The 24,098-nt window shown below is 36.6% G+C and overlaps 1 protein-coding gene across 3 annotated transcripts in view; it reads right to left on the minus strand.

Annotated features, from left to right (window-relative positions):
• The window catches only part of WASHC4 (WASH complex subunit 4), a 60,857-nt gene extending 39,095 nt beyond the window's left edge, over positions 1-21,762 (minus strand). Inside the window, exons 1-13 of one of the 3 annotated variants that reach the window (XM_012469191.2) lie at positions 21,637-21,762; positions 17,883-18,022; positions 14,621-14,674; positions 14,465-14,530; positions 13,653-13,698; positions 13,146-13,213; positions 10,115-10,197; positions 7,914-7,956; positions 7,334-7,437; positions 6,604-6,724; positions 3,293-3,416; positions 3,058-3,185; positions 1,804-1,964 (exon numbers count right to left, since the gene is read on the minus strand). In XM_012469191.2, coding sequence (XP_012324614.1) covers positions 1,804-1,964; positions 3,058-3,185; positions 3,293-3,416; positions 6,604-6,724; positions 7,334-7,437; positions 7,914-7,956; positions 10,115-10,197; positions 13,146-13,213; positions 13,653-13,698; positions 14,465-14,530; positions 14,621-14,674; positions 17,883-18,022; positions 21,637-21,697 — 1,199 coding nt within the window. In that variant the 5' untranslated portion in view covers positions 21,698-21,762. Of the gene's footprint in view, positions 1-1,803; positions 1,965-3,057; positions 3,186-3,292; positions 3,417-6,603; positions 6,725-7,333; positions 7,450-7,913; positions 7,957-10,114; positions 10,198-13,145; positions 13,214-13,652; positions 13,699-14,464; positions 14,531-14,620; positions 14,675-17,882; positions 18,023-21,636 lie in introns of those variants that run through there. The other 2 variants (XM_064379901.1, XM_012469193.2) reach the window with 2 other exon arrangements.
• Between the last annotated feature and the right edge of the window lie 2,336 nt (positions 21,763-24,098).

A 24,098-nucleotide genomic window follows, 5' to 3' on the forward strand; every position in this document is an offset into this window, starting at 1 on the left:
AAAATAAAATTTTAAAGAGGCCAGGTGTGGTGGCTCATGCCTGTAATCCCAGCACTTTGGGAGGCCGAGGTGGACAAATCACCTGAGGTCAGGAGTTCGAGACCAGCCTGGTCAACATAGTGAAATCCTGTCTCTGCTACAAATACAAAAATTAGCCAGGCATGGTGGTAGGCGCCTGTTGTATCCCAGCTACTCGGGAGGCTGAGGCAGAAGAATCACTTAGGGGAGGCAGAGGTTACAGTGAGCCAAGATCATACCACTGCACTCCCGCCTGGGAGACAGAGCAAGATATGGTCTCAAAAATAAATAAATATATAAATAAAAAGAATTCAATGGAACTACCAATTCCCATGACCTAGATACATGATGAATAACTCTCATCTGAAATGGATAGGACCAGAAGCATTTCAGATATTGGAATATTTGCATTATATACTTGCCAATTCAGCGTCCTTAATCCGAAATCCAAAATGCTCCAATAAGCGTTTCTGTTGGGCATTATGATGGTACTCAAAAAGTTTCCAATTCTGGGGCATTTCAGTTAGGGATACTCAACCTGTACTGTAATTAACTAGTTTCCACAACCTAGGTATTACAGATATTAATGTAATCTAAGTATGTATGGCATTTTGAGTAACTGCATCACACTGTTACAAAATACTAAGATTCTAAGAACTAAAATACTCACATTTTTCCCACTTACTGCTACTAAAATGGAAAAATAGATCTCTCTCTCGCTATCTTCTATTACTTAATTCAGCTCTTTAATCTAAATCTAAGCATTTGTTTTTATTCCTCTTCAACCCTTGATTTAGGATATCTAATAGAGCTCTGAAATGAATAGACCTGCCTAAACTGGTTGTGGTTTTCCATTTTAATCAGAGGACATGACAGTACTAAAAATGCTTTGAGGGCTCTCCTATATTCCAGACATGCTCTTCCTTCCCCCAATGTAGAGTAGTGACCCAACTTCCCTATGATAGTCAAAATCAACAGAAAGTAGATAAGTATCCCCATTACATCGTTAGCCATATCACAAACAAAAATCTGCCACCAGCATGGGGCCAGCGGCAGAATCCTTTATCATTTCACTCAAAATCTTTATCCAAGTTAACATGTGATTTTAGCCGTGTACTCAAGAAAGAATGTGCAATAAATTAATTGTTGAAGCTTGGTGATGGGAACATAGGGGCTCTTGATACTATTTTGTCTCCCTTCTGTATGTTTGAAAATTCACACAATAAGAGATAAACAAAAAATAATGTAAGTATCAGAAGAAACGAAGAGTTAAAAATATTCCTTTGGAGAGCAATACACGAAGGAATTGGGAAGAGGACAATTATCTTTCTCTTTAAGCTTCAGTACTTTTTGATGTTTTATATACATGCATATTTTATTTTCATAAAAATAAAAATAAAGGGGGGAAAAGGAAGCACATCAAGAAAAAGTCAACCCCTTCCAAAACCACCATGGACACACAATGTTTTTAATGTCGTCAAATGATATCTACTGCAATGAAATCAGAGACTTCACTTCATTTAAACAAAAAATATTTAACACAGATGATAAAAACTATGTACACATTTGTATCCATAAAGTATAATCTGTCTACATCTTAAATTGACTTTAAGCATAAAATATTTTTTACAAAAAACTTCTAGAAAACAAATCTCCTAGAGATTGCCTGACCCTTAATTAAGCACATTTAATCTCATAATTCAAATGGTACTATACATTTAGAGCCAGTATAAAATTTGAATACAGAGAATAAGTATTTTCATTATACTTGTTTGTAAAACCTACTTGGTAAGTGATTGAGCTTTCTGCTGTAGAAAAGTATCCCTGTGTATTTTAATGGCTTGAAGACTTTTTCTGTCTAGAAGTTTGGCAGCTGCTGGTATTTTCTGGATCAGAAAATTATCAGGAAACCAAATAATATTAGCAGTTAGAGTGATAGCTGGTACCTGAAACAGAAAAGGGAAAGGGGGAAAAAAATCATTAAATGCAGGCTAAACAATAAGTTGTTTAAAAGTTCTATAATACACATGGAAGACAATTCATTTAAAAAAAAATAACCACAAAAATACTTATTATTATATTATGAGACAAATATCTTTAACTGTGGCAGAGTTAAGGTATTTCTACATTTGGTGTTGAGCATGACAATTTTATTTGCTGGAATATTAAATAATATACACACAAAACACTCTCTCATGGATGTTCAGATAAACAAAAATGCAACAAGTAAATAGAAACTTGAATCTTTGTGTCCTTTAGTTTCATTCTACATAAGTTTAAAAAAAGTTGGTTGGGTTCTCATAGTCACTATCACTTGATGTTACACACAAACTAATCTTTCAATTTTGAAATCAGGTGCCACATGAAAATAGCAAAGACGGCTGGGTACAGTGGCTCATGCCTGTAATCCCAGACTCTGGGAGGCCGAGGCAGGCAGATCACAAGGTAAGGATATCGAGACTATTGTAGCCAACACGGTGAAACTCCATCTCTACTAAAAAATACAAAAAAAATTAGCCAGGCGTGATGGCACACGCCTGTAGTCCAAGCTACTCGGGAGGCTGAGGCAGGGGAATCACTTGAACCCGGGCAGCGGAGGATGAGCCGAGATTGTGCCACTGCACTACAGCCTGGGTGACAGAGAAAGACTCCGTCTTAAAAAAAGAAAAAGAAAACAGTAAAGACATAGAAAGAAATGTATTTTAAATTTTTTCTTATTCAGTAATGAAAATCAGTGGCAAAGAATAGGAAAAGAAAAAATGTAAAAAAAAAAAAAAAAGTAGTATTAGTAGCACCAAAAGAAAGTTAACGTACAGAAAAAAAAAATCTGAACACCCTCTACCAATATGTATTAATATGATGTGGAAATATGGTATATTTTCATTCACTAAGTTACTTATTTCTTGAATACTTGAATTTTATAAGTGAATAATATTAAATTATTTTTGTAAACAAGAATAAAATGCATTTTAAAATATCTAGTTTTTTCTGCAATCTTTTCAATCTACTCAAATTGAAAAATGAGTTTTAAGTTCTTACCTTCTTACAAATATCCAATAAAGACTTATAAAACTTTTTATCAATAGTTCGAAAAATCTGAAAGTGCAATACAAAGAGTCCACAAATTCCAACATATTTGTCTCTCTGGTCAATTTCAGAAGGTTCTCCTTACAAATCAATAACAAGAGAGAAAGTAGAACGAATACACTTCAATTATGCTTTTAAGGAAGTACAAATTTTATAAACCAAAACCAAAAATTGCAATTTACATTACCAAGTTTGGCTTCTATGTTTGCAAAAATTGACCGAATACTATGTGCAAATTCCTCAGCAAAAGTGCTATTTTTTGACACAGATACTCCTCCATTGAGAGAATCAAACTGTTGTTCTATACAGGCCTAGACAGGAAACATTTAAAGAGAAATTCAGACTCTCAATAATAAACTTCTAAATATTTAAATATAGTGTATGATAAACTTCTATATTCATCGTTTAAATTTTACTAAAACTAAAGCTCAGGTTCTTAATCTAATATTTAGATCTGTTTGAATGAAAAATATGTATGTATTTATATATTTGAGTACTAGTTATGTGAAAGTAATAAAATTGAACACAAATCTATAATCCTGTATGAAGAGATACACACGATGTTCAGACATGTATAAAAGATAAAGCATATTTTTTTATTTTACTTTGCACTTTTAAGAGTTTATGTTTTCTGTTTATAATTACTTTCCTAGCACTTTATTATAGAGTATATAGAAATGTCTCCTGGAAAAAGAATCAATAGCAAAAAAATTATCTTCTTAACCTACTGACCTGATATTTAAATTGATATGCAGTTGACTCTTGAATAACATAAGGTTAGGGGCACTGACCCCAATGTGGTCAAAACTCTTCATATAACTTCTGACTAGCCAAAAACTTAACCAGTAATAGCATACTGCTGACCAAAAGCCTTGTGGATAACATAAAACATGAGGTCAATTAACACACAAATACACTAGTATCTGCATATATTTTATGCATTCATGACATACATAACTTTTTCTTAAGTTTTCTTAATGTTTCTAGGCTATGCTGTTTGCCTGCAAGTTTCTTTCAAAATGTTGCTAACGTTCAAAAAATTTTCTAATATATTTATTGAAACAATCTGTGTATAAGAAGACCTGTGCACACTTCAAACCCATATTTTTCAAAGGGTCAATGGTAAACAAGAGTTGGAATCAATCGGTTAAAAACTGTGATCACGTAAAATATAAACTAAAGGTAACCTTGAAGTATATTATAAATGGAATATAATGCAATTTCCAGTGGAAACTGCTCAAAGCAGTACTGTCCAACAGAACTTTCTGTGATGATGAAAATATTCTACATCTGTGCTGTCTGATATGATGGCTAGCAATACCACATGTGGCTGTTAAGGACTTGAAATGTGGCCAGTGTGACTAAGAAAGTCAATTTTGCTTTTCATTTTAATTTATTTACATTTAAATAGCCACATGTAGTTAGAAGCTGCCATACTGGACTGTGTAACCCCAAATTATATTCCCTGAGCCTAGGAAGAATTAAACAAACTTGTTAAAGGTTGTCTTAAAAACCTAAACCTAGAGGTTAACAGCAAATGCAATACAAGAGCACCTCACAGAAACCACAGATTCAGTTCCCGATCAGTGCAATAAAGTGAGTGACACAAATTTTTTCATTTTCCAGTGCATATAAAAGTTATCTTTACATTATACTATAGTCTCTTAAGTATGCAACAGCATTATGTCTAAAAAAAGGTACATTAGTTTAAAAATACTTTATTGCTAAAAATGCTAATAACAACTGAGCCTTCAGTGAGCTATCATCTTTTTGCTGGCCAAGGGTCTTGCCTCAATGTTGATATGCTGTCATCAGGCTTTGCTGTTCCATTTATAGAGAAGAGGCAGAGCAGATTAACATAATCTTTAAGGGCCCTAAGATTTTCAGAATGGCAAATGGGCACTGGCTTTTCCTCTACTGAAGTTATAGATGGCATACAATATTCAACAGAAGGCTGTTACATCCACACTAATCTGTCGCTTAGTGTGGCCACTCCTATCAGTGATCTTTGCTAGATCTTCTGGACAACTTACCGTGGCTTTTACATGAGCCCTTGCTGCTTTTGCACTTTTATGTTATGGAGACGGCTTCTTTCCTTAAACCTCATGAACCAACCTATGCTAGATTCAAATTTTTCTTCTGCAGCTTCCTCACCTCTCTCAGCCTTCAGAGAAGTAAAAAGAGTTAGGGCCTTGCTCTGAATTAGGCTTTGGCTTAAACTAATATTGTGGCTGGTTTGATTTTCAATTCAATCCAACAAAACTTTCTCCATATGAGCAGTAATGCTGTTTCGCTTTCTTACCATATGTGTGAACTCACAGCACTTTTAATTTCCTTCAAAACTTTTCCTTTGCATTCACACATTGGCTAACTGTTAAGAGCAAGAGGCCTAACTTTTGGCCTATCTCTGCTTTTTTTCCCCCAATAAGACACAGTCTCGCTCTTGTCGCCCAGGCTGGAGTGCAGTGGCATGATCTCGGCTCACAGCAAACTCCACCTCCCAGGTTCAAGCAATTCTCCTGTCTCAGATTCCCGTGTAGCTGGGATTACAGGCGCCTGCCACCAAGCCTTGCTAATTTTTGTATTTTTAGTAGAGACAGGGTTTCACCACATTGGCCAGGCTGGTCTCAAACACTTGACCTCAGGTGATCTGCCCGCTCAGCCTCCCAAAGTGCTGGGATTACGGGCATAAGCCACCATGCCCAGCCCTATCTCTGCTTTTGATGTGACTTCCTCGCTAAGCTTAATCATGTCTAGCTTTTGATTAAGAGACATGAAACTCCTCTTTTTATTTGAACACTTAGAGGCCACTGTAGGGCTATTAATTGAACTCATTTCAATATGGTTGTGTCTCACGGATTAAAAAGGCATGAAGAGAGAGAAAGACAGGACAACCACCAGCCAGTTGATAAAGCAGTCAGAACAAACACAACATTTATCGATTAAATTCATAATCTTATGGGGCACTATTTTTGTAGCACCACACAGCAATTACAATAGTAATGTCAGAAACCACTGATCACCATAACAGCTATAATAATAAAGTTTAAAATATTGCAAGAATTACCAAAATGTGACACAGAGACAAAGTGAATACATGCTGTTGGAAAAATGATGACGAAAAGACTTGCTTGATGCAGGGTTGCCACAAAACTTTAATTTGTAGAAAATGCAATTACCTGGGAAGTGCAATAAAGTGAAATGCAATAAAACACGATATGCCTGTACCTAACCACTCAGACTAGATGTTAATCCTCAAGTATTTTTATCCATTTACATAATTTTTGTAAACTCTTACTCTAGATACAACTAATACACTATTAATTTGGTTTGCTACTAGATGCTGAAATATTTTAGTATTCTAGCAATAATTTTAAGCCAAAGCACTGTTTAAAGAAAAATATATTCAACAGTGTCTTACTATTGACACTGAGATGACACTCAGCTGTGTCATCTAATACGAGCCCAATTGTTACAGCCTGATACAGACCTACTTACCTGGAATATCATTCCATCCAGTAACTGCCCTTCTAGCTTCAGCAAGAACTTTTCAAATGGCTTTAGTTTTTCTTCTTGAATTCCAAATTTTGAAGGATTATGATGGACAGATTTCAGTAACCTTGTGGACAATGAAAAGAAAGATCTTAAATCTACCTAATAAATTCTTAAATTAAAAAACATTTTCCTGGAAGTAAAAATTTTATTACTTATATTTCTTGTTTGGCTCTACATTTGAAAACTTGAACAGAACAATCCTAATAGATTTTCTTATGCTTTTTGATATCATCTTAAATCAAAATGCCTCATACTCTGTATATACCAAATATTTAATAAGTATTTATAAAGTGAATAAAATAAACCACCATGGTCTTAAAAAAAATCAGTATATATAATAAAATAAAAGCAAGCTCAGGAAGGAAAAACTGTCACCTGAATAGAAGCCAAGGAAAAAAATAAATCTGAGTCCTAAGCTAGGCAAATTAACTTTCTACTACTATAAGAATTAGGATGCTTTATTCAAATGTATTATACTCACCCAAACAAACTCAAGTGAAATTAAAGAACGGTTACTGCATTCATGAAAACATTTCATATGAGCTCCTTCTAAATATCAATCCCCAGGTCTTTTAGAAAATCTGTATTATTTATATTTGTTTACTTTTTAATAACACTAACAAATACATTAACCAAAGTAAGAGAATATTTTAAAATATTTTAATTGGTGTACCTTTTGTACATAGTCCAGTGGTCTTTCAGTGTGATATGATTATCAATAATTTCATCCAGGGTGAGCAAAACTGTTAGCAGTTCTCCCAAGTGCTCATACATAGTCTGTCAAAAAACCTTTAATGATTATCATTTAGTCACTAGTTAGAAGTTAAGCCTCACATAGACTTTTAAAGTAAAATTATTTGGGTTAACTACTGAATTAGTAAAAGCAGTGGGTAAATCAGTTTATTAAGCTACAGGGTAGATCCTCAGAAAGGACTATTAGTCTTTTAGTCTTAAATAGAGAAAACTTTTCTCTTTTTAAGATGAACAAAATTTCATCCTTAATTGCAATACTGCAGATTTATTTCACTGTCCAAAGAGATCAATTAGAGAATCTGCATTAGGGCATTCCTGAGAAAAACTAAGTTGCACTGATAATGGTCAGTAACGCTGCCTCAACTTGACAGATAAAAAAGAACAAATGCAAACACACACACACACACACACCTTTAAGAGTGTTGCTGTGAGTGTCATACTATCCAACCATATATAGTAAAAAAATTACAGTTTTGCAGGTCAAGCTAAATGTCTTTTACCTGAAAATGAACTCCAGTTGTCTCTATAATTTTGGGTGCAATCCTGTAATAAAATAACAACCAAGTTAAAAAAAAAACAACTTTCCTTTTTGTCACAGTTTATTCTTATTTCAAATACACACAGGAGTAGATGATCTTGGAATGTTAATATTTACCTTTATTAATGCTCTAGTCATTTAAAATTTAAGAGCGTCATATCCACTTTTCCAAGAAGAGAACTACATTATGCATACTATTAGGGTGGTGCAAAAGTAACTGTGATATAAAAACAGGACTAATTTTTGCACCAACCTAATAGTATTATTTCCTATATCCCACTCGTGGATAGGGCTATGACCATAGGTGGCCTATGAGTAACCCTAACCATTTAAACCCAAAGGGTATATCTTGGGATGAAGGTAGAGAAATATTAAAAATGGTATTCATATCTTTCTAAACTATTAGAATTTCTCAATTACCAACTAGAATCTTTGTTATTCTATCCAAACTGGCCTTTAGGAACCAGCCCTCTCTTCAGCTGGGTTTGTTTCTGAATTCTCATCCCTACTGAAAAACAATGCAGGCTGGGTGCAGTGGCTCAGACCTGTAATCCCAGCACTTTGGGAGGCCAACGCAGGCGGATCATGAGGTCAGGAGTTCAAGACCTGCCTGACTGACATGGTAAAACCCTGTTTCCACTAAAAATACAAAAATTAGCCAGGTGTGGTGCCACGTGCCTATAATCACAGGTGCTCAGGAGGCTGAGGCAGGAGAATCGCTTAAACCTGGGAGGCAGAGGTTGCGGTGAGCCGAGATCGCGCCACTGCACTCCAGCCTGGGCAACAGAGCAAAACTCCGTCTCAAAGGAAAAAAGAAAAAAGAAAAGGAAAATAATGCATACTACTAGAATTATAATACCAAAGTCAAAAGCCAAAGAAAAACTCAATTCTATCTCCTAATTTGCTCAACAAATTTTAAACAGTACTTATAATATCCCTAATAAAGCACATATAGATATCCTACAAGACAGAATGCATATTTTAAAATTAAACACAAAATTCAAATAAATTTTATCCTTCTAGGGCAGGGGTAGAATGAGGAGGAATCTTCTTACAACTATCCATCAGGTACTACAGGGGGTGGCAGAGCTATACTCTCATTCTCTCCTGCCATGAGAGCTTCAGTGAAAAGACAGAACATAAAATAAATACCTAACTGAGGGGGAAAATGGAAGAATAAGAAACAGCTAACACTCCAGTAAAAGAATGTGCTGCTGATCATAAGAACAGTGTCAAAACTGCTAGGGACTCTTGCTATCTCTTCCAGGCCTCAGTTATCTCTTCTCATCATTAATAATCCCTAGACATAGAGCTAAACAAAGTTACTGTATTAAATAGTAAGTATGGAAAAAAATTTTGAAGTATAAAGAACTAATCAAATGTGAAATATTATTTTGTGGTAAGAACAGCAAGGGCTCTATGAAAATCTCATCATTTTTCTTGATTTAGAGTAATGGTCCAGCAGCAGCCAGGCAGTGCCACCTCCTCAGAGGCATGAGCACCAATTCCATGAGCCTTCTGCTCCAAGCACCCAGATTCTGGTAACCTCAATCTTTTCCCGTCTCTTCACTGGATGGGGAGGTGCTATCTGTTTCCTCTGGACAACGTCATCGTTCTCTTTTTCCTTTCAGCCCTACAACTCTGGTGTAACCATTTCTCCACATTAAATCCCCTCTTTCTTAATCTAAATAAATTTTACTATGTATATTTAAGGTATATTTTACTGGATATATTTAAGATCATTAGAACTACTCACAAAATTTCTTCAAATGTAGATTCCCTAGCTCCATCCTCAAGATTCTGTTATCTAAGAAGTCTCAAGTGACTCTAATCAGTCAGGCAACCATTCGTGTAAAGAGGAAAGGAATACAGCGAACACAGAACATGTACTAATTCCATATTAGCCTTCTTCTGTATGGTCAAATTTCTTTACGATTTTTCTTGTAGACACTCTCATTCAGACAGATAATGGGTTCATTCACCATGGTAGAAATTGCATCTTATTAACCTATGTATTATACACATCAAGTAGTGTTTGAAATGTCCTAAGTGTTCAAAGAATGCTGAATGAATGTACAAAAAACTATTTCAAGTCATTAATTTTAGAAAGAACATTTTCTGCATCTCTATTATAAAAGCAAAAATATTTCTAAAATCCATTACTTGTTACTGATATAGAGGGCAGCCAACTGGTGGACTACATTCATCACCACTTCATAGCACCTCGTAACAAAACAAGATAGTTCCTGAAATGACAAGGTGGGTATATATCACAAAGTTGCTTTTTAAATGTTACCATTTTTTACTGAATTTTATGGTAACAACTCTAACAAAAACAAAACAGTTTTCCAGTAAAGCCTCCAGTTAACCAAAAGTCAGACAAGTTCAAGAATCCTTCAAGCAAACAATACTTAACTCACCTCCTGCATCCCAGAGTCGTTCCTATCTCTGTTCCTACTGCATTTCATTCATACCACTATCTCAAGTCTAATGTTGCAGTTACTCATGTAACTCCTAATGATAGGTGCTGTCTCATTCCTTCTTTGAATATCCACTGCCTAGCATAGTGACTAACACTCAACTGCATCTCAATAAATTTCTAACCTACTACATGAATAAACATCTGAGTGAATAAAGGAGCTCAAAAGCTGTCAGTATAGAAAATACAACGATGGCAAGAAGGGGGTTCCAGAAGTCCTGTAGAATAACTTCAAACACTGATCTGAAAGCAGGCTTGGCAAACAGCAAGTGAATTGTCATATCACTTATCCTAGGGATATGTTTGTCATTAAATAATAATTAGTTCATATCTAACATATCCTAGAGTTTCTGAAAGCCCATTTTCAGAAGCTCTCAACTTTTAAACCTATAGAAACAGTGTGTATCTGAAATATTTAAAACTTAATTAAAACTATGCCTATCTAAATTTTAACTTCTATGAGAACAGGAATTTCTGTTGGAGGTGTACACTGCTACATCACCAGAACCAATAACAGTTTCTAGCATATACTAGACTCACAAAATATATTTGTTGAATGTTTAAAAATCGAATTTTTAGGCCAGGCATAGTGGCTCAAGCCTGTAATCCCAGCACTTTGGGAGGCTGAGGTGGGCGGATCATGAGGTCAGGAGTTCAAGACCAGACCAGCCAACACAGTGAAACCCCATCTCTTCTAAAAATACAAAAAATTATCCAGGCGTGTTGGCACATGCCTGTAATCCCAGCTACTTAGGAGGCTGAGGCAGGAGAATCGCTTGAACCCAGGAGGCAGAGGTTGCAGTGAGCTGACATCACGCCACTGCACTCCAGCCTGGGTAACAGGGCGACACTCTATTTCCAAAAAAAAAAAAAAGAATGGAATTTTTATGCAGCTGTGAGATCTAAAAATGATGTAAAGCATTTTTAAAAGTGAAAATAAATAATGCATTTTATTTTTAAATAGTTCTAATTTTACATGTCCTAACAAACTTCTAAAAGTTTAACAACAGAAAATGTCTTTAGACATAGAAATAGAATAAATTAAGCAATTAAAAAACAGGTATTGTCAGACTGCATTAAAAAAGCAAAATGCAGATATATGTAGTTTTAAATAAACCCAACTAAAACATGACACTGAAAGGTTGCCAGAATGGAAAAAGATAAATCAAGAAAATGTTAACTAAAACAGAGCCAGGGCAGCATTTATTATACTAGCAGACAAAACAGACTTGATTAGCATCAGTATAGTAAATTGCTATACATGTAAAATATATATACATAATCACATACACATAATTATGAACACAGCTAAGGAAGGTCACAAATGATGATAAAAGATTTAATTTACCAGGAATGATGAACAATTCTAAACTTGTACACACTGAATAAAATATCCCAAAAATGAAAAATGCAAAATTTCCATATTTACTGGGACCTTACAAACTACATTTTAGCTACCTTGATGGAAAAGAAGCCAGCAGCAGCCAGGCAGTGCCACCTCCTCAGAGGCATGGGCATCAGTTTCATGGGGCTTCTTCTCCAAGCCCCCAGATCCTGGAAATCCCAATCTTTTTCCTTTTAGTTCCCTGGATGTTTAGTTCTGTTTCCTTTGGACTACCTCACTATTTTCTTTGTCCTCCAACTCCTGGGTAACCAATTCTCTATACTGAATCCCCTCTCTTATTTAAATAAATTTTATTGTGTATATGTAAGGTATACAACATGTTATGGGACACATACTGATAATAAAAAGGTTACTAGTGAAGCACATGAACAAATCCATCATCTCACACAGTTAACCCATTTTTTTTGTGGCAAAAGCAGTTAAAATCTACTCACTCAGCATGAATCCCATATATGGTAGTATATATGTATATGTAATCCTCATGTTGTACATTAGATCTCTAGACTTATTCATCTTACATATTTGCTACTTTGTATCCTCCAAGCTACATCTTTTGAAATAGCTTGTATGGAGTTTTCTAGACAGGACCCTGAATAACACAGATCATAATATCAACAAAATTGCCTCAATTAGATCAAAAAGACCAAAAAAAAGTAGTAAAGATATAAAAGATTTGAACAGTACATGTTAACATGCCTGATTTGATGAAATATATCAAATCTTGTAAACAATCAGAACGGAGGTGGGACTATGAGTATTTTTTCCTTAGCTTCAATTTTTGCTTTTTTTTTCACATTGTACATGCATTATTTTTAAAATAAAGAGAGGAGGAAATAGAAGCTATTTTATTCATTTGATCAAGAGTAAACCAAAGGACCTACAATTACTAAAACTTGGCAGTGATGAAAAGCTATCTAAACTGAAACAAGCTGTTAGAAGCATCGAGGGCTACCACTTTAAAAACTTCATCATTGCTCATGTAACAGCTTAATCCTCTCCATTAACAAGTTTTCTTGATATAATTTATCTTTTCCAATGGGTACAAAGTTTAAATTATTTTGAAAGGCATGATGACAAGTTGCCCATAAAAGAAAATATACAAAGAAACTTATTTTGATAGTTTTTTTCCTCTAGATATACGTGGAAATCTTTTAGTTGTGATCTCCCCAACTATAATCCAATGCTAATCAAGTGTCTTATCCTCAAAGTACACATCTTTAGTATTTGAAGGTTTCAGAACTTTTTACCTGCTGGGTAATTTACTCAAACTTTTCAAAGTAAAAGCTCAGCAGAAAGTAAAAATCAGTTACCTGTAAGAATGAAATAAATCGCCCCATTTGAATTTGACAATCACCTTCCACCATGCTGGCATCCGTAGCTGTAAAAGGCAATATGAATAAGTGTATTTCATTTTTTAAATTTAAATTCAATCAATAGCAAAAAAGGAGAAAAAAGTGATTTTTTTTTCCATTGGGACATCTTTTACTCCGCATAGCATTGAAAACAGAATTTTTACACCAAAGAGAAAAATGAGGCAATCATTAATCACATAATTAAAAGTATCTGCTTCACTATTTAATGAATTCAAGGAAAATTCTCATCTAGCTACGGTACTTTGTAACATACAAAGGTATCACAAATTTGCTGCTGCTTCATCAGATTTTTTTACCTGTTTACCAAATAAACATACCAACAAAAAATACAAATGTTTATTTTCTCACACTAATATATAATCATAGTAGTCCTAAAATTGTCTGTTAACTTTTTGTTCATTATCAAAAAAGGCATCACATTACAATTTTGAATTTTAAACTTACCTCCTTCTCCATAAAACAAGAGACCATTGTAAAATTTAGTTTCAGCCTGTTTTTAAGAAAAAATTAAAATAATTTTAAAGGTTGTTTTGTTTTCAAATTCCTATGCTCTCTTAGATCTGTATATTTAGTAATAAACAGAGGACTACATTATTTACATACAAATTCATTTAAATTCAAAAACTGCTTATGAAGCAATTCATCTTTAGAGTAACAAAAATATTACTGATACTCAAAGCTGTATCTTGATTCCTTTAGCCTTTACTTCATCTTACCTGACCACTCTCACTGTCCAACATCCTCCCATTAGTTCATGGGAAATACAGAGCAACTACATGGCATCAAAAAGCGAGAGAATAAAATATGAAGTTTGCCAACTTCCACCAGAGTTTCATTGGTTCTTGGGTAAGGAAACACAAAACTAAATGCATATTAAAGACTGAAAGCTTTAAAAAAAAATCAGTTTTCTCTACATAGCCAGTATATATGGCAGGTAACACGGACTATAGAGGTTTGTAAACCTAGATTCAAACTGTTAACTACCAGAGATGTTAGGCAAGCGGCACTCTCTTTAAGCCTGTTTCCTCATCAATGTCTCACCTACCTCCTGGGGTTACTATAAGGATTATAGTGTTAGCCTGGTGTTTTGCACATACTATGTACTCAATGAACGGTAGTCAGTATTAGTATTACATTAAATAAATAATTCATTCAACATTCAATAAGTATTTATTGCACGCTGTATATATAAAAACATATACTTGTTTCTAAATTATCTGTTTTTAAAGTTTTAAGACAAGAATTCAAATAATTACCTCATATTTTAATTTCTTGATTTCACAACAAAGTGCAGCATAAACAGTGATGACTTTGTTTAAGACCTAGTTTCATGAGTAAAAACAAAATAAAAAGTAAATTGTAACATAACTAAAACCTTTTTAAAATACATTTTTAGATTTAGGATTCTGTACCTTGTTTTCAGTCTTTATGAGTTCCAAAAGAGAAGACTGTTCATAAGGCAAAAGCTATAGAAACAAAAGAAAAGAACATTTCTTTTTAATTTGAAAAATAACCGAAATTTTAAATACACAAATTGAGACTAGCTTTATTCTACTTAAACCTGTGTTAGATCCCGTACTCAACATTAGCACCATACCAACTACTGCATCCAAAACAATCTCATTAGACGACACATAAGGAAAGAAATGACCCAGTATGACCCAATCATGTTGCTATGACTCTAGTTGTCCTATAGAGCATAAGGTGGCTGATTATGAGTGCAGTATAAGAAAATGCAAGGTAGTAAGATAATACTAACATTATTAAACTCCATTAGTTATGATCATGGGAAACACCACTCATCATTTTTTAATTTTTTTTTCTTTTGAGACCGAGTCTCACTCTGTCACCCAGACTGGAGTGCAGTGGCACAATCTTGGCTCACTGCAACCTCCGCCTCCCAGGTTTTAAGCAATTCTCCACCTCAGCCTCCTGAGTAGCTGGGATTACAGGTGTGTGACACCACACCTAGCTAATTTTTTGTATTTTTAGTAGAGACAAGGTTTCACCATCTTGGCCAGGCTGGTCTTGAACTCCTGACCTCATGATCCACCCTCCTCGGCCTCCCAAAGTGATGGAATTACAGGTGTGAGCCACCGTGCCCAGCCCATTTTTGAATTTTCCACATAGTCACAAATTTAATAAGATTGTAGTTAAAGGGTCAAAATAAATTAAGAATAAAACAAGATAGAAAAAAATATCTTTTCTTATATAAATCTATGCTCAGAAACACTTAAAACAGTGTGTGGAGTTCACTCCCAAAGCCAGTTCAATTTTCACCTCTTCATGATCATCAACTATATGTGATCTCTGTATTAGGTGAAATCTTAGATCTCCTTCTGGTTACATACTAACATTAACTATTTATGCAAGTAAGTTATTATATACCCTTTCTCATTAGGTTGTAATTGTTGTTCACAGAGATTTTATCTGAGTTTGTGGTTTTTCCCAAAATACTAAGTAAAGAATCTTGTATAGTAAAAACAGTAAAATAACTGCCCAATAATAGAATTTAAACAGAGGTTCCAAAGAGGGCAACTGGGGAGACAGACTCTGTAAGATAACAAAATTGTAAAGATTAGAATGCTTCTGAAGGGGAAAATAAGAGACGATGTCATCCTTTTATAAAATCTGAGAGTTAAGGCAAAAACAGATTTTATAATCTTATCTAGAAGAGGCCCCTAAAGCCCAAAATCAAGTCTTAAAAAAACAACTAGTATTACTTAATGGCGAGTGACAGATACATGAAACTTATTACCCTCAGAGATAGTACAGGTTTCCTAGTAGAGTCCTTATAACTTACATACAATGATTCACAAAGTGTTGAAGAACAAAAACATACAATTACAAATTTGGGGGAAAGATTTTTAAAGTAAGACTAAGTTTATCCAGCCTGCAAGAAAGAGTCAAAGGAAAGTAATTTCAGTTTACAAACATATAAAGTATTTGTGAGGCAGTTTAGGGTACTGGATATGAGCACAGGCTCTGGAGCCAAGGTGCCTGATAGTCATCATTTAACTAAATGTGTCACTTACTCGAATAAGTTACTTTTCTATGCCTTAGTTTTCTCATTTACAAATGGAGATGACATTGTATCTACTTTATAGGATTGTGTGGGAATTAAACGTCAATACTTGTCCTATAATGCAATACTAAAAAGATAACCCAATTTAAAAATGGGCAAAGGATCAGAACAGGCATTTCTCCAAAGAAAACAGACACATGGCCATAAGCACATGAAAACATACTCAACATTATTAGCCATCAGAAATGCAAACAAAACCACAATGAGCTATCACATTCACTAAGATGAATATAATCAAGACAATAAATGCTGGCAAGGATATAGAGAAACTGGAACCCTCTCATACAGTGCTGGTAACGTAATGTAATATAAAATGGTACAGCCACATTGGAAAACATTCTGGCAGTTCCTCAAAAAGTTAAACATAGTTACCACATAACCCAGGATTTCCACTCCCATATACACACATATATATAATATACATATAATGTATATATACATTTTATATATAATATACATTTGTATGTCTACACAAAACCATATGCCCAAATGCTCATAGCCACATTATTTATAATGGCCAAATAGTAGAAAAACCCAATGTCTATCAATTGATGAACAGATAAATAAAATGTGGTTATCCATTCCTTACAATGGAATATTATTCAGCAACAGCAAAAGAAAAAAAGAGAGAGAAAGTACTAACATGTGACAACATAGATGAGCCTTGAAAACATTAAGTTAAAGAAGCCAGCCACAAAGGAGTACATACCGTATGATTTCATTTATATGAAGTGTACAGAGGAGACAAACACATAGAGAAAGAAAGTAGATTGACTGGTAGTTGCCTAGGGCTTGTATGGCCTGGCATGAACTAAGGATTGCCAATGGGTACATGATTTCTTTTTAGGGTGGTGAAAACATTCTAACATTGCCTGTTGTGATGGCTACACAAGTCTGTGAATATACTAAAAACAACTAAATTACACAATTTAAGTGGGTGAATTGTATAATGTATAAATCTCAAGAAAGCTGTTACAAAAACAAGTCAGTGTGTGACTTAGGACAGTGTCTAGTATATAATAAGTGTTCAATAAATTATTATTCAAGTGGCAACAAACTAGTTATAAAAGTAGAAATATTTCAAAATTGAAAGAGTGACCTATTTAATACATTAAAAAATTACTCATACATTAAGGTCTCCTATATCACATGAGAGAACTTTTCAGAAGTGATGGAAATATTCTCTGTCTTAATTGGGATATGAGTTACATGTGTTTGGCAAAATTAAGAGTATGTGCATTTCACTCGATGTAAAACAACCTCAATTAAGAATAAACAAAGCCTGAATATTCTATCCAGCCCTCATCATCTTCTTAATGATGAAAATCAAAGGCAAGCTCAAAGACTTGGAGTTTGTGTCATTCTTTGACACTAAACGCTTTCAGTTTGTGTCATTCTTAAAACAAAAAAAGAACACATTTAAAAACCACCTGCATGGCTTAGAGAAAAGGAAATGAACAATTTTCTTCATCTTTCATTTTGTTCTTAGATTTCAAATAAAAATACTTTTTCTATTTAAAAAAAATTATGTTTTCAGGATATAGTATGTCCAGAAAATATATACATATATTTAAAAAATCAAATCTAACCTTTAATGCTATAGGATCAAGATTGAAATCCCAAACATCTCCAATTGAGTCATCCAGTGCGTCTTCAATTCTTCTCAGTTGACATGTATACTCTTCAAGAAATTTCCCATAATTCTTAAGTTGGACTTCAGCATGGATTTCTAAGTTTAAATTTTAAAAGAGTATGGGATAAGTACAAATAATGAATTACAGAACATTTACTTCAAATAACCTCAAAAGGCACAGCAAAGCATTGCTAGTTACTACTTTGGAATGTCTGGACTTCTTGAAAATAAAGTTTCAAAGTTAAACAGTAATTCAGCTTTCAATCCTCTCCATATACTTAAAATAATTTTAAAAGCAGTAGATGTTCCCATTTTAAGAGAGATTTAGATACTCCCTTAAAACCCTCACATATCATGAAAAAGTCACTAGCCCATCTACCCCACAATAGAGAGCTTTGAACGAATCTGAAAAGTACGTTAGACAACTCAACGTCCTGATTCTATCTTTTCGTCATAAACGACTCTTACAAAAACAAATACTCATGACCTGAAGCAGGTGAAAAAAGTGTGTTGTCACAGAAGCAACATTTAAAAATGAAGTTTTAATTCTATACACGATAATGTTTAATAATACACCTAAATATTTTTAAATGGAGGTTTTAGACCTGCTTGAGCATATTATTTCTATAATGTCTAAAATTTAACCAAGACATCTTGTTATTTAACATCATAATCAAGTTGGAAAAACCAGCAAAGAACACTGCTTGAGTACAGAATACTATGCTGCTATTCCAAGAATTTACACATTCATAGATAACTGTAAGGAATCATTGGAATAAGCTGGATTTTTTTTTTTTTTTTTTCTTTGAGACAGAGTCTCGCAATGGCGCAATCTCTGCTCACTGCAACCTTCGCCTCCCTGGTTCAAGCAATCCTCCTGCCTCAGTCTCCCGAGTAGCTGGGACTACAGGAGCGCGCCACCACGCCCAGCTAATTTTTGTATTTTAGTAGAGATGGGGTTTCACCATGTTGGCCAGGATGGTCTCAGTCATTTGACCTCGTGATCCGCCCACCTTGGCCTCCCAAAGTGCTGGGATTACAGGCATGAGCCACTGCACCCGGCCTGGAAAAAACTGGATTTTAAAAATATGCCTATTCGTCAAAATGCATAAAAGTACTCCAGGTTATACATAAAAATTCATTACTTGTTCCCAAAGATAATAAATTCAACTCCAACTTAGCTTATTTTACTGATATGAAAAACTTTATTCAAACTTTTTCTTCTAAAAAAGGTAAATATTTGCTCTCCTCAAATTAGCAATGTGAAGCAACTAAGTGTGTTCTGACTCATGCTGTATTAAAGTATGAAGACCCAGCCCCCATTCTCCCTTATTCTTCAACCACATAAAGTTCTGAATTAGGTGAATCCATTTAGTTCATTAAGGTTTGTCTTATTATAGTATTAATCTAGGCAATTTTGGAAAACAGTTTAGAAATGATTCACAGACCAAAAATTAATGAAAGCCAAGCACCGGGATATGTTCTCTTCCCTACAGCTTACATATAAAACTTCCTAGATTCCCAGCACCCCAAAGAGTTTTCTTATTCTCAATTACACAGGAAATGACCAGTCAAAGCTGCATTTGACCAGCAAATGAGTTCTTAAAGACAACGCTAGGCTGAGCACGGTGGCTCATGCTGGTAATACCGACACTTTGGGAGGCCAAGGAGGGTGGATCGCTTGAGCTCAGGAGTTCAAGACCAGCCTGGGCAACATGGAGAAACTACGTCTCTACCCCAGTTAAAAGGGAAAAAATCAGTCAGCTACTAGGGAGGCTGAGGTAGGAAGATCACTTGAACCCGGAAGGTCGAGGCTGCAGTGAGCCGTGATGATGCTACTGCACTGGGATGCTACTGCACTGGGCGACAGAGTGAGACCTTGTCTCAAAAAAAAAAAAAAAAAAAAAGACAATGTTAGGAAACACGCCAGTAAATCACTCCTTTAGTATGTTTAGGGATTCAGAAAGAAACAGACGACAGAAAACCTAAAATAACATCATACGTTCCTTGCTGACAATAAATTGTTGCAAAATTGGTGAAGATTAAGAGAACAAAAGTTGAGATAAGAACCACCTGGTAATTTTTTAAGAGTAAAAATTCCAAAAACCTACTTAACATGCTCATCTTTATCAACAGACTGCATTCCTTGTTTTATCTCTGTATCCCTAATACCTAGCACAGGCACTGGTTTTAGAAAATACCTGTTGAATCAAATCATTCTACTCTAGGCTGAATCACTTTCAAATCCAATAACATAACTCTATTCCAATATTTTTGAAGATACCAGAGTTGGTCATCTTTGCCCATAAAACTTCATACCTGACAAGGTACAGTTCACTTTATAACATACAGAATCCGCTCCACAAAAAAAGCTTAAAGATTTTGTCATTATCTCCAAGATTAACTTTTATGCTGCGTAAGAGCTAATATCTATTGTCGCCCAGGCTGGAGTGCAAAAGCGCGCTCTCAGCTCAGTGCAACCTTCACTTCCCGAGTTCAAGTGATTTTCCTACCTCAGCCTCCAGACTGGGTGGAATTACAGGCGCCCGCCACCATGCCCGGCTAATTTTTCTATTTTTAGTAGGTAGAGACGGGGTTTCACCACGTTGGCCAGGCTGGTCTTGAACTCCTGACCCTCAGACACGTTTTGTGAAAAACTGCAACCCATCCTGGATGTAGCTGACTCTTCTCTGAGAGACTTGTAAAACCTAATTACATCTAAGTTTGTACACATTAGCCTCTCTTTGTAAAATCAAGCAAAATTCATCTGGAATTTTAAAAGCGACGTTCCACCTTTGAGAAAACTATGCAGAAAAAAAAATCACAAACAGCATGCTCCGATATCTTTTAGATCACTTACACAGATTAATATCACCAAAGAAAAGAAACAGATTGCCAACTTGTATTTATTTCAAGTAGAGTTTCACTATAATAATTAGTTTGGACTCAATATTTTAATAAAAAAACTGAATTTGTTCGTTTATTTTTGGTTGGACTTCTAAGTTAAAATCAGAATTCTATCTTGTGAAGCAAAATTTGAAGACGATTTGCTGTAATTTTTGAAGCCTTTATAGCTTCGATGGAAACTGCAGGACACCACTGAAAAATACCACTTAGCCCTTTATTTATATAAAGGGCCTGGGAAGGGATAAAATGACATTCACGTGTTCATTTTTGCGGGGTGAAGAGTTCTTTTCTCGGTGCCTTCTACGGTTATAGCAACGCGATGGAAAAAAACACCCAAACTTCCAAAAGTTGATTTGAGAGGAAAAGAAGAAAAACAGGAAACCGAAACAGGAACCCAGACATCAGCGTCCTCCAGAGCTGAACGCTCTGAGAATCTGGCGAAATCCCCAAGGGGCCAGAGACAGAAGCAGCCAGGGCTCCCGGGGACGCTGGGCCTCCCGGGCGCGCCCCGCCCAAACCCCGGGGCAGCTGAGGCGGACGCCGCTCCCCGCGGGGCACCGCAGGCTCCTCCGGAGAGTCCCCGCCTCTGACGCCGAGCCCTGAGCGGGCAAGCCTGACCTGCCGCGGCTGGGACCCCAAACCCGAGAATAACGCTGGAGAGCGCATCCCTTGCACACCCCAAGGGCTCTCAAGAGTCCCGCACCAGACGGCTGCGCAGCCGTCCCTCTCGCAGAAGTGCTGCCCAGGACTGCGGCGGGCCGGGGGAGCGTCCACCCGCAGCCCTCGCCCTGCCGCTCCCTTACTCTGCGAGCCGTCGTCAACGCGGTCAAACTCCCAGTCCGGGGACAGAGTCTCCACCGCCATCACCTCGGCGCATCCCACAGACACAGCCCCAACCAGCCCGTACGGCGACGACAGCCTCACCCCAGCGACTGTCACAGCACGTGACTTCCGGCCCCGGCCCCGCCTCCGCTCGCGAGGGCCGGCCGGGCTCATTGGGGGCCGCTGGGAAAGCGAGTCCTCCGCGGTGGCCGAAGGCGGCCGCCGTGGCGCCAGCGGTCTGCGCAGCGGTCGTGCGACCCGGTTTGGGCTTCGTCACCATTCACTGTGCTTCTCAAGCCACTTCGGCGCCTTTAATTTCGCCAGGCTCTCTCTAGACCATTTTTAATACCTGGGAAAGTTATTCCTCAGTCTAACCTAAAAAGGGTAGAATTGATGGGGTGGGGAATTAACAGGAAGGCATGATCCTCGAGGACATCGCTGACCAGGCGCTTCTTCCTTCAAGCCTGTTTCCGATTCCCTTACCGTCGCCACCGTAGGAGTTCCTACAGCCCTCCCGCACATTCTGTGCGGATTGTTTTTTAGTAAAGAAGGCTGTGCGAGAGGAGGAGTTACTTTATGAACACCCTAACAGGGAATCTTACTACCTCTCCCCCGCTCTCCACGCAGCCCTTTTAAAAACGCGAGGCGGGATGAAGAACGCTATTGAAGTGCGTTCTAAAATGCTCCCACTTGCTACCTGGATTTTTGGAGAATCCAGATCGGTGTAAAATTCTACATGCACACATGTATTTGCACAAGAATGTTTATTGTAACGTGGTTTTTAATAGGAAACTATCTCAATGTCCAAGTGAATTACATAAAGCTCAATACATCCATACTACGAATCACTGAAGAGCTGCTAAAATAGATGAAATATAATGGCACGAAAAACCAACACAAGACAGTTGCAGTGTCATGTGTGTTTGTGATGACATTTATGTTTTTAAGTTATATCAACGCGTATGTGTATATAAATTCACAGGAAGACAAATCACAGGATGGTAGTTACCTGGGGAAAAATGTGTTGGTGAGTAACAGGATTTTCAAGTTTTGATATGTCTACGTGCATGTTTTGAATCTTTAACAATGAGAATTTATTAACGTTTTACTCGTGCAACCTTAAAAAATATCGAAAGAACTAATCAGTGTAGGCAAAAGGTCTGTGGAAGAGCATTCTGCTGAAGTCATTGGATCTGCCCTGGGTTAAGTGTTTATTGAGCGACCTCTGGGTACTGGGTACCAGGCACCATGCTAGATGCAGAAACTATAAAACAGGTAAGAAAATTGATCTCTGACCCTATGGCAGACTTAGTGGTCATATTAGAAAGAAAAAAATAATCTTAATGGCTGACAGACTTTTTTCCTGTATTTTCTCTGTGACCATGAGTTTGACTTTGCTGGATTCTTAATATTTGCATTAAATCATTGTAATTAATCTCCCTGCAGCTCATTGTGATAAATTGAAGTTACAAGTGAGAACAATTTGAATCTACAAATACACGAATCTATTAAAGTTAATAGATTAGTAGCAAGAGGCAGTGTCATGTAATAATTAAAAGCAGTTTTGACTGCCAAATTGCCTAGATCCAAATCCTGGCTCTGCCACTTACTAATCATGTGATCTTGGGTCACGTAATTTAACCTCTACCTCAATTTCCTCATCTATAAAATGGAAATAAAAATAGTAAACACCTTGTGGGATTCTTAGGAGGACTAAATTAGTTAATACATATAAGCTACATAGAACAATACCAACCACGTACTATACCAGGTTGCTATTATGAATCAATATAGAGTTATCTTAAAAAGATCTCCAAAGGAAGGCTGAGGCAGGAGAATTGCCTGAACCCAGGAGGCGGAGGTTGCGGTGAGCCGAGATCGCGCCATTGCACTCCAGCCTGGGTAACAAGAGCGAAACTCCGTCTCAAAAAAAAAAAAGATCTCCAAAGGAGGCTGCGCGCAGTGGCTCAGGCCTGTAATCCCAGCACTTTGGGAGGCTGAGGCAGGTGGATCATGAGGTCAAGAGTCTGAGACCAGCCTAGCCAACATGGTGAAACCCCCTCTCTACTAAAAATACAAAAATTAGCTGGGAGTGGTGGCGCGTGCCTGTAATCCCAGCTACTCAGGAGGCTGAGGCAGGAGAATCGCTTGAACCAGGGAGGCAGAGGTTGCAGTGAGCTGAGTTTGCGCCACTGCACTCCAGCCTGATAACAGAGTGAGACTCTGTCCCAAAGCCCAGGCAATGTGGTGAAACCCCGTCTCTACTAAAAATACAAAAATTAGCTGGGCATGGTGGCAGCTGCCTGTAGTGGCAGCTGCCTGTAGTCCCAGCTACTCGGGAGGCTGAGGCAGGAGAATCAGCCTGAGCCACTGCAGTTTATCCTGCATAACAGTGCGAGACTCCGTCTCAAAAAAAAAAAAAAAAAAAAAGAAGAAGAAAATC

Source organism: Aotus nancymaae, unplaced genomic scaffold (genome assembly GCF_030222135.1).
Source record: "Aotus nancymaae isolate 86718 unplaced genomic scaffold, 86718_ANA_hifiasm-v0.15.2.pri h1tg000021l, whole genome shotgun sequence".
Taxonomy (NCBI): Eukaryota; Metazoa; Chordata; class Mammalia; order Primates; family Aotidae; genus Aotus; species Aotus nancymaae.